General features: G+C 44.2%; 1 protein-coding gene across 1 annotated transcript; it reads left to right on the forward strand.

Annotated features, from left to right (window-relative positions):
* The first annotated feature begins 1,050 nt into the window (after positions 1-1,050).
* Positions 1,051-15,609, forward strand: pard6b (par-6 partitioning defective 6 homolog beta (C. elegans)). The gene is made up of 3 exons (XM_053850269.1): positions 1,051-1,349; positions 2,771-2,993; positions 13,077-15,609. The coding sequence occupies exons 1-3, from the start codon at positions 1,287-1,289 to the stop codon at positions 13,979-13,981; spliced, it is 1,191 nt and encodes a 396-aa protein (XP_053706244.1). The 5' UTR covers positions 1,051-1,286; the 3' UTR covers positions 13,982-15,609.
* Positions 15,610-15,892: the final 283 nt, after the last annotated feature.

The following is a 15,892-nucleotide window of genomic DNA, read 5'->3' on the forward strand; positions in this document are numbered from 1 at the left end:
GGGAGGCAGACTGGAAGAATGGAAGGTGGGGAGAGTGGCGCCGCCTGCAGGACGGACCGGAAAAGCCAGGAGCTCTTACCACAGTGAAACCTTGTTCAGTATTTTTAAACGAGATGATCACGAGGGACTGAATCACATTTGCTATCGCTGCTCACTCGAGTTTTCACTTTGACCTCACATAAGCTGGTGACGACTTGGCGTGTAAAACAGTATTAAAACGATTTTTAATTATTCTTTTTTAAAATAGCTGTGACCGCTTTTTTCTTTGAAACAAATTGATTTTACAACGGGAATCCGGATTTATTTCGTTTTGTTCTAGTTTTTATTTTTTTTTGGCGTTGCATCGCCTTTATTTGTGGCACTATGTTCTTTGACCACTAGATGGCACCATATTACAACGTAATGGTTGTTTTTAAACGCCCTTCTCAAATAAAAACGGAGAAATTAAATTGTGTTTGTATTTTGTTGTTGTTTAATATTTACACTATAAACTCGACTATTATGTTTAACAAAACAGTACGTTAAGTGTGCTGTAAGCACGCATTATGTGACTCATTCTCAGTGAACAACGAGGTGTTTTTAATTCCAAAATCCACTCCATACACGCGTTAGGTTTTTTTTTTAAATCCGCTTCTCTTCTATTAGAATTACTTAATTTGGAGATGGTCAAACAAGCGGCTGAGTTCTGTAAATATGTGATGGTTTTGCGTGCTGAATAATAAATTATAATTCTTTAGATGGAAGCCATTTCAAAATACATTTTACCAAGTTACATATGCTTTGTAATTTTGTGGGATTTAAAATAAGCATATATATATATATCTATATATATATATATAAAACTCCCATGAACCTCAATTGTGACTAGGGAGAAAGTAATTTGCTTTATATATATATATATATATATATATATATATATATATATATATATAATTACATATATATGTAATTATACATATATATATCAAATTAAGATTTTGAATCACATTGTGCTCTCGTCAGTCTTCTGCATACTCTTATTTTGAAGCGGCTTTTATTGTGAAGCTTGCTTGGTCACTACTCTCCAGGCACAGAAGCGGCGGAGAATCACCAGAGGACTATAACGGCCAGACACAAGTTGGTAGGGTCCGCGTAGCAGCTCGGCGGAGGGTCCACCAGTCTGCTTCCACGGCGAGGACTTTTGGGGACACGGAAGAGACGTTTTGCTGGGATTCTAGCTCGCAACCCCCGGAGAATTCTCTCGGAGAGAAGCAGCGGCAGGAGCGGCAGGGCTCCCGCTGCTAGCCATGAACAAGAACCACCGAGTGCCGAGCAGCCGTTCTCTCAGTGCCGTGGAGGTGAAGAGCAAGGTGCGGACCCAACTTTTCATGCCGAACTGGTGTCGGTTCCGTGCGCCTCGCGTCCGTTGTTGCTAATCCAGGCAGCTAAGTTAGTTCCAAGGTGGAGGCTCACCTGTCCCGCCGACGCGTTCCACTTGTTCACCAAATATTGACTCAGACTGTGTGTCAGATGGAGTTAGAATATGCTCTATCGCCGCGGGACGTTTACATAACTTGTTTTTCCCTCAATTGAGCTCGGTTGAAAGCGGTAAATAGCTCGGTAGTTTCTGACTGCGCGCACAGGTGCAGTACGGCCCGGTGGGACTACAAACAGGGACGCCAGTGGGCTGGTGACGACACCTCAGCCTCTTCTGAGGGGCCACTGTCTTCTGACCCGACGTGTCTTGGCCAAAACAAAGTTAGTTTAATTGTAATGTCAACTACGGACCGAGGTCAAACGGTCACAGTTATCTAAACGGTCCATGTCCAACTCTTTAAATATCATACATATTATATCTTAACTCATGCTATGAAACCAGTGAGCGAAGACACAGCACAATCTACTTTATTTTGGTAGATGTGCCATGCGAAATTGTACTTTAAGATGAGTAAATATCTACTCTTGTAGCTGTTTTTACTGGATTAAAATCAAGTCAAGGGAAAACTTTAGGGGCTAACAAATAGCAGGGCAAAACAACCGCTATGTAAATCTGAGGTAAGTGTCAAGAATATAGTTCTATAATATTGTCTCTTGGGTTGAAAAAAAAATGCCTCCCAACACAATCATTATCTGAATTCTGACATTAAATACATAGCAAGCTTCAAAATTGCCCTTTAAGAAGTGTATTGTCGTCATGTCAACATGGTATCATGTTTGTAATGTCTTTTTTTCTTCCTCTTCTTTGGGCATTTCCCATCAGTGGTTGCCACTAGTTACCCTTCTTCCTCCTTTGCTCGACCGTGCACCTAAGTGTTCTCTTCCTAGCCCACATCCATGGCCCAGTGTCTTGACCTATGAGCTCCACCATACGGTCTCTCCTTTCAAGGTGTCCAAGCGTCGGTGAAGTGCTGTCTTTAGTTTTAGTCTGATGATTGAAAACACTTCATGTTAAGGCCTGTGTTGGTGCGGAACACATGTACGACACACAGCTATTTCAGCACAACCTTTGTAGATGTTGTTGCTCCATTTGTTTTTGCAGTAGTAAATCATGACCTGTAACTTGCTCCTCATCTTTGCTGTGGGCAGTGGTTACCTCTTCTCTCTGTACATGTCATGCGCATGACTGCAGTCTTCCTGGAAGTCCAGAGTCATTAACATGCAATATTTCTGATTGGAACCCATGAGACAACAGTGACGCCACAGTCCACCATTTATCGCTCACTCTGTCCCCATGAGGGAGTGGTTTTCTTCAGTTGCCTTTTTGCTAAACCGCCGCTCATGTCTTCCTCAGTTTGGTGCAGAGTTCCGTCGGTTCTCGCTGGATCGTTCCAAGCCGGGGCGCTTCGATGAGTTCTACGGTTTGCTGCAGCATGTCCATCGAATTCCCAACGTGGAGTTGCTGGTGGGGTACGCCGACGTCCATGGCGACCTGCTGCCCATCAATAATGACGACAACTACCACAAGGCCATCTCCACTGCCAGCCCTCTGCTGCGGTTGTTCCTGCAGAGAAAAGGTAAGAATGTCCGTGGTAAAGGAAAAAAAACAATCTCTGTTTGGAAAGTCTGCTTGTGAAATGTGTGTAGAAATGACCCTCTGAGCCACCGTAGGTTTTGTGTCTTGAGGTTTCTTGGTTCTCCTGCATCAACTGTTCAATGTTTTTTTTGTTTTATTTCATATGTTGCATCTTAACCAAGACAACATGATCATGTTTACGTACGCACTTGAAACTTAGTGTTAGTGTTGGGCGAGTGCCAAGGAAAACCAAGTGTAAGACCGTCCTGATCTCCGAGGCATACACTTATTGACCATGTATTACATTGTTTACTGTCATAAGCCACCCGCAGTGACGCATCTTATTTAATGGTGGGCACATGTTGCCAAGTCTTCAGTGTCTTACAGGAGTTTTGACCTTGTATGACCTCTTGCTGAGTTATTTTGAGGTTGCTGATATTGGCTTTTTAAGTGTGTGTGTGCTGATCCGCTGTTGGGGTGGGACGAGGGGTCCCTCCGTCTGTTGGGGCGGTTTGCAGCCGCGTGCGCCGCTGTGTTTCTAAGCTGTGTCCCGGTGCCATATGACCCTATAGAAGCTAAGCCACTTTGTCAGGAGGAGATTAGTGGGGTCACTGTGTTGCTCTGCGTGGGACTGTGTTTCAATTACACGCTCCAGACGGCCGCCCCACACTGGGCTCTGGGCACACAACAGGCAAGCCCAGGAAGCATGGTCGTGGACGCGAGCGAGCGGCGCACATGTCCGCTCAGCCCGTGCCGTTGCTACACCCTGATTTCAGCGACACACACTTGCAACCTTCCCCCGACACGCACCACTTCTTTGCTAATCAGACGGGCCAGCTGCTTAAGAGGCTGCAGTTGCATTGTCAGCTCATGCGGCGTTTGTTACGTATTTGCTGGCGCGAGTTATCTGTGCTTATTGTTTTACAGTCGGTTAATGGCTGATTGAGGTGTGGGAGGTCGAGGACCAACACCTTGTCACTCGTCACACTGACTGATGCTCTCTTTGTTTGCCATGTGCTTATGTATGATGCATATACATGCAGCTCTGATCTTACTTATCCTCTCATCAAAAAAAAATTTGGCTGAAAGTTGGAAAAAACTGAAATGAAATAATTCATAGGGCATAAATAATTTAGTATATGACAATGAATCATGGATGTAACCTGTGATTGAGGAGAGCAGCTTATTTGGCTTGAGTCAGTGCTCTGCTGTGTTAGCTAGGGATATCACGCCCCAAAATAAATGTTTTATTAGTCATATTAAGAAGTGGAAAAAATAAAAAGTGGCGCTCTCTCGTGCAGCGCGCCCGACGTCACCCGAACACTACACAGGGTCAATGTAAACAAACATGGCCGACCGCTGGATTGCACTATTTCTGACAGTCTACGTCCCGACTCTGTGCAACATCTCAGCAGTTGCTAACATTGAGATGTTCCGAACATTCTGCTCATACACACAAATATTTCCCACCTTTAGCTCTCAGACTCCGCCCATCCGAACCTCAGTCAGTCTCCGCCCCCATGAGGAGCTACGTAACAAAGCAATGAGTGCTCACGACACGCTGCCCGGAAGCTACTCACGGAACATCATCAGGAAAAGTTGTACTTATTTTATCATCATTTTCTGTTTAGCATGTAGATTTATTCATTTAGCTACTCTATGTGTCTGTGTGTGTTCTTTGCAATGAAATAATCATTGCTTTCTGCAAATAAAGCAGATTTTGTTAAAATTGATGCAGCTTTTTTAGGCTAAAAAGTGATGCTAGTTTTTTACAAGCTAATTTGCAAAGGTCCTTATTTGTTCCATGGCCATAAATGATAGCCATTTTGACCTCAATCTAAAAAAAAAAAATCTAGAAAAATCAAGTATCTTTGGCTGCAACAATCAATTTAAGAGGTCCCCCTCATCCATCAATACGTGTCTTCATGTATAACAGCCATGCACTTGAAGTTTTCCAAACAATTACTTGAAACTTAAAATAATATTTAAGTTAGTGATGCACTGATGCTGATCTGCTACAGTTTCAAAAAATCCTTGGGGAAACCTTGAGACCAGTTATGAATGAATTACTAGCCGAGGAACAGTAGACGAGAACACAAGGAAACAAAGGGTCGCTGCAGAGATGAAAATAAAATGTAAAAAAAAAATAGTAAGAAAAGTCATCTGGCAGGATCAAGTTACTGTAGCAAGCTACCTGCTTCTTTCAACACGGCAAGCCGAGGTTACACTATTTGTTCTTCTCAACATGTGACCGAGGCAAACAGACAAAACCGACTGTCCCTCCTCCTTCAAATGAGACCCAGCTTCCCAAGTGGAGACTGGTGTCCGAACAAAGCTGAGACCCCTTAACGCATGGTCACGTCTGTGCCTTGTTTTGAGAGGACACTGATACGTTCTAAATAAGATGCTTCAAGACGCCCCAAACATGATGATATCACGCATGGACGTGATCTAAATCCAATCAGTTTTATTGGCTTGATCCACTTGAGTCTACAAACAGATCGTACAACTTTGATCAGATCCAGCAACGAACACATTAATTCATTCAGAATCATCTTTGTACACGCATGAATTCAAGTCTGTCATGTCATTTTACTGAACGGTGCACCAACATACATCTTGTTCAGTTTGGTGAGATGGGAACTCGACCTTCCTTCAGGATCTGTTCCTGGACTGGGGTCTTGTTTAACCTCTGTTTTTAAACAGTGTGTGTGTGTTGCACATCACGTGCGCGTGATTGTTTATCCCACGGAAATCGGCTGTGACGTCTGCCTCAGCCATGACTCTCTGCTTCCTAAAAATCCCACACATCACTCTCCACCTAATCTCTATGAACAATGTACGACTGGAGCTGGCTGTGTGACGTCCTCTGTTTACTAGTCGTCATGGCAGCATTGAATAGCAGCCAATGTACAGTTGGATTACAAGTGCTGCTGTCTCTTTAAAGCTGACAGGAGATCCAAAGCATTCTGGGAACCGTCCAGTGAGCACTTGCGCTGGAGAACACGAACGCTTGTCCCCAACACATCTGTCCTTCCTTGAATGTGTTTGTGCAAGCACCAGGCTCATCTTTATCCAGCCATTTATCCATTAAATAGACACATTTATCCATTAAATAGACACAAAAGACTCATCTCTGGGACTGCTAGAGAAACTCACTGGCTCAATGTTGAATCATATGAGTTAGTATGAAGATGTTTCAGGACAATTGGCACAGATGTTACCGATGGTCAGTCAGTCTGCCTGTGACACAACGTTTCATTCAGTCAGATCAAATCTCATGGAGAAGCTCTGCATTTGAATTCATTTTTTAAAGTCACACTGACTCCCAAATGAGCCATGGGATTGTGAGTTTCTGTGGAGATGTTCTGACCCTCGCTCAGTTAATACGTCCATTCTTGTTGTGGAGACCCACATGAATTCCCGAATGAATACACTGTCCCCACAAAGCTGGTTTATTGTGGCGTGTTGGTGATCATAGTTTAGCAACTATGAGACAGTTCTGCTGGAACAGGAGAATATCTGCAAAACTACTGAGTATTAGTGAGTTACTGAGTTTTTTTAAATTGAAAATGTATGGTTTTTATTCCTGAGAATGTGTATTGAGATAATAGTCATCGCTTTATAGCCTTGGAGCTGAGAAAACCTCCAGATGGACAATCTCATATTGGAATTTTCCTGAGCTGGGGTTGTTTGTCTTTATCAGTCATCCAGAACTTTTCATGCGCCAGGGAACGCTCGCCCATACAGTTCTCCTTCTGTCATCCATCAGGTGTATTTTGCTTTTCATTCCCCGTCTGGGTGTGTCTTCGTCACAGTATCAGCCCTGAATGGTTCATAAAGCCTCACCTGAAAGTCCCAGCGCTTGGTTTTCCATGTGGAATGAGTAACCATTGTGAGCGTGAGTCATTCAAAGTAAAGTATGTGTACAATGCAAAAGTTCATGACCATCCCTGAAATTATCGCTGGGGCTAGTCGCCCCTGCCAGTTTAATAATTTGCCAATGGAGCGTTGGTGAGGTTGGTATTCAGCATCTATAGTTTTGAATTGAGGGAAATAAAGGAGGTAAAAATGTCAGTATGATCCACTTTTTTTTGTATTTTTGGGAGGGTGATGGTGTGAAGTCTTCACACTTTGGCCATGATCTAGCTCCATACAGGGGTACAAGGCAACCGTTTTGTTCTTCCTGACTCTGAGCTATTGCCTGGGATGCTGTAAGTGATTAGCAAGATTCCTCGCCCTGTGGGAGTCATGTGGCGGAGGAGACTATCTGAGCCACGCAAGTGATGGAAGGATGAGCCAGCGAGGGCATTAAAAAGAGGAACAGTGTATGAGACATTGTTGGAGCACGGCATGTAATTAGAGATGCGGGAGAGGAGAGGGAGTAGCTCAAGAGTGATAGGAATGCAGCATGAGTGAGGCAGAGGATAGCAGGAATAGTATTAGTGAGGGAGGAATGCAGAGGGAGGCCCATGCTGGGGAAATTGGATGAGAGAAAAGTGGAAGAAAGGAAGAGAAGTTGGAGAATGGAGGGTGGAATGCGTCCAGCCTCTGATCATCTCTGCTTGCTGGATTGGACAGGACAGTGGGTCAGAGCAGACCCACCACGGCAGAGCCTGGATCAGCCACCGATAGTCGAGAGATGGAGAAGCACACAGCTAAAAGTACATGTGCAGCGAAAGGAAACACTGACACGCTACGGCACTTGGAGTGAAGCTGACTGAAGGAGGTGGGGAGGGGGCAGACTGTGGGAGGCTGCACTCCATTATTGCCTTCGCCAGTGAATAATTGCTTCTTAAAGATGAATGAATGAGGCAAAGTAACAAAGACGCAACTTTTTCTCTCCAGAATTTGTGAATTTTCTACGATAAATCAATTCCAGAAGGAATCATTGTTCCTTTAACAAAGAGGAGTCCAACCGACACTTTTATAAGCGATTCAAGCATTTAGCATGAAAATATTAAGATATTAACACATTCCATAATACTGAATGTATGTATATATATATTGAAGCTCATTTCTATTTGAACTCAAATTTCTGTATTTTTCAATGATTTCAACCTCTGCGTCTACAGCTGCTTTCGGACCTGGGTCTCAGGAGAACCTCCACAAAAACAATGTTGTTTTCGGTTGCAGTCCAAGAAGGCAAACACATGGAATGCTCAATTGTGTGTTTAATGAACCCTATAAATATTAACTTTCCAACTGTTTTACTTGTCTCCAAAATGAATTCTCTGAACTCATGGAAATCAGCTGCTAAGTAATAATATTTCGTCAGTTCCATCCGTGATTTGCTTGAGTGCAGGTCTCACACTGAAGTCTGAAGAATTTGCACAAACACAAAACAGTGGTAATTTAATAATTGAATTAATAACTTTATTTCAGTCATCATTTGGAAAACTTGATAACTGTTGTGCAACATTTCCACTTCCGTCTGGTCTTCGCAGCAGCCTTATGGAATGTAGCTTTCTCGCTGTCTCTTTGCTTCTCTGCCTTCTTGCTTCATCCTCCTGCTTCCTTCTCTTATCAACTCCATTAAGGTGCTTTTATCTGGGCTGTGCTTGGGAAATGTGCTCTCCACACTAAGAATAGAAGCCCTCCGGAAAGCTCTTCACTCTTTTGTCTTCCCTTTCTTCTTCTTCCTTCTGGCAGGACTTGTGCGGGTTTGCTTTACATCACTCACGCCTTATTTCAGCAGTAGGGTGACTCCAAGACCCACACACAGTTTCACTCCTGAACTCACCCCGTCTCCCCCCTTGTATCGTTCTGTGTCAGGAGCAGCGAGGCACCGACTGTGCTGCACATTCAGGCTTGTCATCAACAATCTTGACTGTTACCAGAACACCAGAGCCTTCACGCTCTTATCTGGACTGCAGGTTTTCTTCCTCCTTTGTTTGACCTGTGGACTGTTTAGACGTCCACTATAACCAGCCAGAACATGTTTGGCAAATCTGATTTGCACATGACGCCACCTTGTTCATCGAGTCAGCTGTTGATAGACAATGTTTACGAAAATGCCTTCACATAATAGACATTTTTTCTCACTGAAAGTTGCTCGACCGGTAGTTTTCCTCCAGTTATCTGGGAATGGTGATAGTGTGTGTTGTGTCACCTGCACACAGTATCGGGTTTCGCTGACTCATTTCAGTACAAGGAAGTAAAAGTTGTGAAAAGTTATTGTAATACTGCATTTTTAGGCGTCTCACTGTATATTCTCCACCGTGTATTTGGGAAAGCACTGTGCGTGATCTGTTTTGCTGAGATTGCCCACGTTACGATTAAAAAAGACCTATTATTTCAGTAAACTCCATTAACAAAGACTGCTTTCTAAATAACTATTTGCAGTAAGAGAGAACAGCACCACTTACTGGTCTGGCATGCATACTGCGCTCCACTTTCAACTTACCTGATGCTCTGTCCCTCTGGTCGCCACCTTGACAAACCAGTTTTCTGCAAGATAACCCGCGACTCATTGATATATTTGACTTCAGTATTCCAGACCCATGACTAAGTAAAAGAATCCAAATGGTGATTGTTTTTGTGTTGTGATGTTAAAGTTCAAGGGGCTATATTTCCAACTTTTGTGGCTGTGCTTTCCCTGTTTTAGTTCATTAGCTATAATTCCACGCTGAAATTTGGTAAACAGTCACGTCCATGTGAGCAGCGAGATGTGCTACAGCAGTAACCCCATGGTATCTCCGCCCACCTGGACTTCAGACTTCAGTTCAATCACATTTTAATTACTCTGTGAGGAGTGTTTATTAGAATACTCCCCCTAAAGTGGGGAGTATGTGCAGGCACAGCTGTAGTGTTGGGTGGCTTCACGTGTTGCTGTGTGAGGATTCAGGGGCAGATTAGACTGCACAAAGTGTTTAAAAAAAAGAATCATAATTCTAATCATACTAATAATAAAAGAAAACAAACACAGCCAATACCTGGCAGTGGATAAGTGCATGAAGAAAGTGGTGATGAAAAATGAATGATCATGAATTAAAAAGAAGGTGGGGTTGCTAACTAGATGCAAGATCAAAATTCTCTCCGAGGCACTTTTGCAGGTTCCTAATTTATTCCCGTGGAACACGAGACTTGGTTCATGTTAAGGCATCTTGGGTTTCCTTTCACTCCGGTTTCCTTTCCCAGTCCAATAAAACGATGATGCTCAGCCGGAGTGGCTTCCTGTCTCACATTCGATGTGTGTGTCGTGCACCTTCAGAGTCGGCGGGCATTTATTCATTTTGACTGTTTCCACTCACCATGTTTACATGCTCAGAATAGGCCCAGCTTGGTGCTGATCTTTGTCTCAATATTACATAGCTGCAGGTCATGTTTACAGTTGGTCACAGTGTAATGTCTCCGAAGTGGTGGCGGATGCGACTGATGTACCTCACAGTCACTTTTAGGTTACAGATTCCCCCAGTAGCTGAACGAGTAGGGCCAGGTGACTGACATGTGCTTGTCTCTTGTCACCTGTTGCATTTTTATTAAGCTTGGTGAACTCCAGATTTGTCTTCCTCATCTAAAATGAGTCCAACAAGTGACATGCGTCACCTTCTGTTGCCTGTACCGTGTCACACACCTGAGCTGTAGTGGTCGTGCCAAAGTATTTGCTCTGCCAACGTGAGGAGCCACATGCACGAGCACACCTCAACGTTGAGTCTGGCGCCTTCTTTTACGAGAGCGTCAGGAGTGGCCACTGTTTATCTGAAGTGTCATTTGTGGCACGTTATCTGTTTTGAAATGGCATCATGTTTACGCTGCTTAATGACTCTCATTAAATGCAATATTAATGTGGTGTGGACAGTAGTCAACACAGAATCCTCGTACTCTCTGCCATAGTTATATACAAACAAGGGCAAGACTATGAATAACTTTTACACTATGACCATAAGGTAGTACTAAAGTACTAAAATGTTCGGATAAGTTAGTAATGTGCAATGTCTTTGAGTTGTTGAATACAACCGTGGGGATCAGTTACATGCGTTTGCATGAGTGAGTTTTTATTATTTATTTTCTCATTGCTTCATTTAATGCATTTCATTGATCTGTGGTTGTGTTTTTCTTGACACAGAAATGTGCCTATGTCTTAACACTTTTTTTATTACCATGGTGTCAAGCATTGAGTTTGCAAACTGCAAGTGTTAATATATTGGTTATTAACGTCTAGGTGGCTGTGAGAAATATGAATTTGTCTCCCATAGTCGTAACCGTTTTAGGTCTCCACTCTGGGTGGCACTAAGGTAGTAGTTTGGTTTTCTCAGCTGCCTTGTCCTCTGTGAACGTGTTGGTCTGTTATTTTCTGCTCCTCTGCTTCGCATCTTTGCTCTTCACCATCTCTTGTGTGGGAAAGCAAAGCAGCCGCTGCACAGCTGGAATGGCGAACCTGCAAAGAACCATGAGGGATGTCTCTGGAAATATTATCGTGTTAAAATCTGTTTCCCGTGCAAAATAAAGGTAAACAAGTGAATCTGGCAATTGAAAACCAGTAGCTTTTTGTTTTTATAGGTGGTGAAACTGAAGGCAGAAAAGGCACTTTTATGATTCTTATGCAACGACTAACACTAGTATGTCCAGTTGAACCAAACACCTTTCCAAACCTAAATGGGTTGTGTGCCAAACCGTTGAATTGAACCTCTTTATTTACATTAAGTATTGTCTGGTGAAGGGAAGGGGCAACCCGCCACCAGGAGGTGGAAGGGTATTCACATTAATGCATTGGGACCCTCTGCTAGATTGTGTTTGGACTGGCCAGGAACAGTGTGTGTTTGTGTGGCGCTTGCCTGGAGGCATCGGGAGCCAATTTATCTAAGAGCTCTTCTCCTGTTCTTAAATGAGGAGTAATGGCGGTATATGTTGCAAAGGTGTTGGGTTTCATTGTTCATTGATACATACTCTACAGCCACAGATGTTCCTTCCAGTTGTGTATTAACAGCGTGTGACTGCATTCCTGTTGTCTGTGTGTTTGACAGTTGCATCACACTGTGTGTATTTGGCAGAGCATTTTCATGTGTTTGGTGTGGTGCGTTATACAAACAATAACTGACTGCAATTTCCTGGTTAGTGACCATATTTTAAAAAGCCTGACCTGCTGAGTCAGATTCTAGTGATGGAATCTGGTTCATAACCTTTGTTAATGTCACACTTTTTTGTTTATACTGATAAAGAAAGCAAGCTGAGGTTGCTGAGGAACTGAGGAACTCAAGTACTTTGACTGAGAACAGTCCTACGTGGTCAGAATGTCAGGCTATATTTCTGGGATTATACATGGGAGGATATTTTGTTTTGAGGACCAGCTCTGGTCTCAAGTGTGCACACTGGACTGGTGCCTTCTGGGAACTGAAACGCGAGACTGTCAATCTTCCACAGGACAATTGACCCTTTGTTGCACTGTGAAGGACGAGAGGGGAGTGGTGGGGACGCAAACCTGTCTCATCCCGAGAGTGGGAATCTTGCTCGGCCGACACTCATCTACACTGAAGTAGGGACAAAGAAAGTGTGCTTTATTTATAGAACAGCGTTCTATAAATAAAGCCGGTGGCACCGGAAATGTATTTCAGAGGAGATAGTTCAAAGTTTGGCTGAGATGGAACTGAAATCCATCCGCAGTTAATGTTTAGCGGCTGGTTAGGTATTAAGGCATGTCACACAGTTAGGACTGAGTAAAGTCTACATCACCTGCAAGCAGTCGCTTGTGGCACAACTGCTGCTTCATTTCCCTTCAAAATCGAACAAACTTTCCCGCAGCAGTCGATGAAATGCCTGTCAAACCACATGTGCAAGCACCACCTTGTTTTAACGAACCTCTCACGAGGTTGGTGGGGTTCTATTTAGACGCTCTCTGCTGCTGCAGCAGTTGGATCCAGATGTGGAAGCAAATGGTCCTGTATGTTGTATGTTGTTGCTGTCTTCACATCATTTGTTGCATGAGTGTGTCAGTCTCTCCACGGTCACGGGCTTCATGGGCTTTGCAGGAAGTCGGTTGCACTGACCCCTTGCAGAGATGATCATTCAAATGTGCTTGTGTGACACCTCTCTTCCTCTTCTCTATTCAATCTTTGCTGAACTTCTCTTTTCTCTGCCTTCGCAGAGGAAGCCGACTACACCGCGTTTGGTACAGACTCACTAACCAGGAAGAAAAACAACGTCCTCTCTGCAGTCCTCTTGCGGCCTGACGCGAACAGGAAGAAGCCCCAGGTCATCATCAGCCTCCCAAAAGACTTCCGTCCCGTCTCCTCTATTATCGACGTGGACATCTTACCTGAGACGCACCGGCGCGTCCGCCTGTACAAGCATGGCCAGGAGAAGCCGCTGGGCTTCTACATCCGCGATGGCTCCAGCGTGCGGGTCACTCCGCAGGGCCTGGAGAAGGTCCCGGGCATCTTCATCTCTCGCATGGTGCCGGGCGGCCTGGCTGAGAGCACCGGGCTGCTGGCCGTGAACGACGAGGTGCTGGAGGTGAACGGCATCGAGGTGGTGGGGAAGTCGCTGGATCAGGTGACGGACATGATGATCGCCAACAGCCACAACCTCATCATCACAGTGAAACCCGCCAACCAAAGGAACAATGTCGTCCGCGGCGGTGGCGGAGGAGGCGGGGCGGCGTCCGGCAGCTCGGGCCGCTCCTCGGACAGCGGCGCCAGCTACTACGGCTACTCCTCTGCTGGTGCCTCTGCCTCGGTGCCTTCACACATCATCCAGAACTTTCCTGTGGGGGAGCTGGACAGCGAGGAGGAGGAGGAGGACCTGGTGATCGAGGTGGGAGATGAAATGGAGCCGCTGAGCCGCACGCCGTCGCTGCCTCGCTACGAGCCTCATCTGAACCTCCGAGCTGCCGCCGCGTCCACGCTGTCCATCAACACCAACGGTACGCTGCCCGCCAGCGCCAGCAGCTGGTCGCTGAGCAACGCCAGGGGCGCTGCGGACACTCCTCCGCCTGACAGGGTCATGGAGAGGCGGAGTCTGGAGGAGGACGGCACCGTCATCACCCTGTAATGTCTTGATCTCCTCCTGTCTTGTGTCTGCGCCGCCTCTGACCTGCCACGTTGTAGGAGTGCCATAACAGTGACCCGCGTCCACACGCCTGGCCCCGACACTCATGCATGCACACCTTATTCTAATCCACCTGAAGCACTTGCTTTTCTTTCAATAATTCCGTGGCTCAGCTATGAAAACATCAGGATCAAGCACTGGAAACTCACTCTTACCTTCGCCACATGATGCAGCTGTTGTCTGAGTTGAGCTGAAGTGTACATTAGTTTTGCACCTGAAACGACATTTTAAATCCTTTCTGTAGGTAATTTGATGAATGGCTTTGGGAGCAGCTTTTCTTTTTCTCGTATAGGAGTGTGTTCTGTCTAGTTGGTGAAGCACGCCACACTGTGGCCGTGCTGAGAAGGACAGAGCGACATCTTCTGACCGTTGCTCCTCGCCTGTGTGCGAAAGAGCTTCTGGTAATCTTGGGAGTCCAGAGTTCACTTGGATGTTTCCTGGAAGGTTTACATATGAAAAGTTCCTCTTGCTCTTGGACAATCAATTATTATCGTGACTGAAAGTGGAATCTTCTGAATGACTGGAATAATTGAGGTCACATTTAAGATGCCTAAAATGCCCCGAAGAGCAGTTTGGAAGTTAAAAAAAAAAATATGAATATGAATGCGCTGATGAAAGCACTCAGAAATGTAGGTCATCGGGTGCTAACAAATTCATCTTTTGCCGTCTGGAGTTTTTAACATTCCTTTTATTTGTGTGATTCTGAAGGTGAAAATGTGCCGGCAGGCTGTATACAATCATGACGACACTGGTCTCTGTGAGCAGTGAACTCTTGTGATGAAACACTGGAGGTTGCCAGGGATTTTTACGGACGCGTTGGTCCTCCCCTGTGCAGCTGCAATAACAGGCAGGTGTGTGGTGCAACGCGGTGATGAATGGATCGGACAAAATCTTAATTTATTTTTAAACTATCACCGGACACTGGAACTGTGCCCGCGGCCACCTTGTGTTATTTATTCTTTAATCGAGTGTATTTAGTCACTTTTACTCTTCAGTTTTAGTTGAACTCTCTTTCTGCGTTGGAAATGATTTCACCTTGTGATTATTGTTTCAAATTCTGTTTTCCCATACTGTGAATTATGACGTCTGTTGTGTCAGAGAACCTCAAGCTGAGCTGTTTGTTTAGGAGTCTATTTTTTTAAGATAATTCATGATGCTTGCCAGGTGAGTCCTGTTGGTACACGTTTGAAATGATGTCAGTATTTTCTAATTGTACAGTTTTATCACCTAATGAAGTTGTTTTAAAAGTGAAATCAGAGGTGTATGAATGGATGACGGATTGTCCAAGATTCTGAATAAAATAGAACCTTATATGTCACCTATGTTTGCTTCTCAATCCTTATAATGCTATGGAAGGACACACACACACAGCATAGATCGAAAACACAAGTTTGTCACCTCACACCTGATAAATCTTTGTTGTTTGGTTAATCTTTCTACCCTCCAATTAAGGGCAGATTTTTCTTTTTTAATTGTCGAACCAAAACTATTGTCGACGAATATAAAAAACATGCTTGGATCACCTTATTTTAAAACATTAACTCGGATCTGTCGCCATCTGTTGGTCATTTTGTGAATTGCAAAGCCGGAGGTTTATCTGGTGGTTTGGTTCTAAATAGTCATAAAGTGGGATTTTGATTTAAAATTAAATGCATATAAAAAAAATAACAACACTGATGTAATTTAATGTGCAATCGATGTCTGTTGATCTGTAGATGGATAAGTAGAAGACGTTCGAGAATAACTTGAGAGTGAAGAGTTGGAGGAACAGTCGTGCTCGAACTAAACATTTTTGTACTCTAAAAAATATAATAAAATAAAAACAATATTGGCGTAAAACCAGTCAGAATTGTA

Source organism: Synchiropus splendidus, chromosome 18 (genome assembly GCF_027744825.2).
Source record: "Synchiropus splendidus isolate RoL2022-P1 chromosome 18, RoL_Sspl_1.0, whole genome shotgun sequence".
Lineage (NCBI taxonomy): Eukaryota > Metazoa > Chordata > Actinopteri > Syngnathiformes > Callionymidae > Synchiropus > Synchiropus splendidus.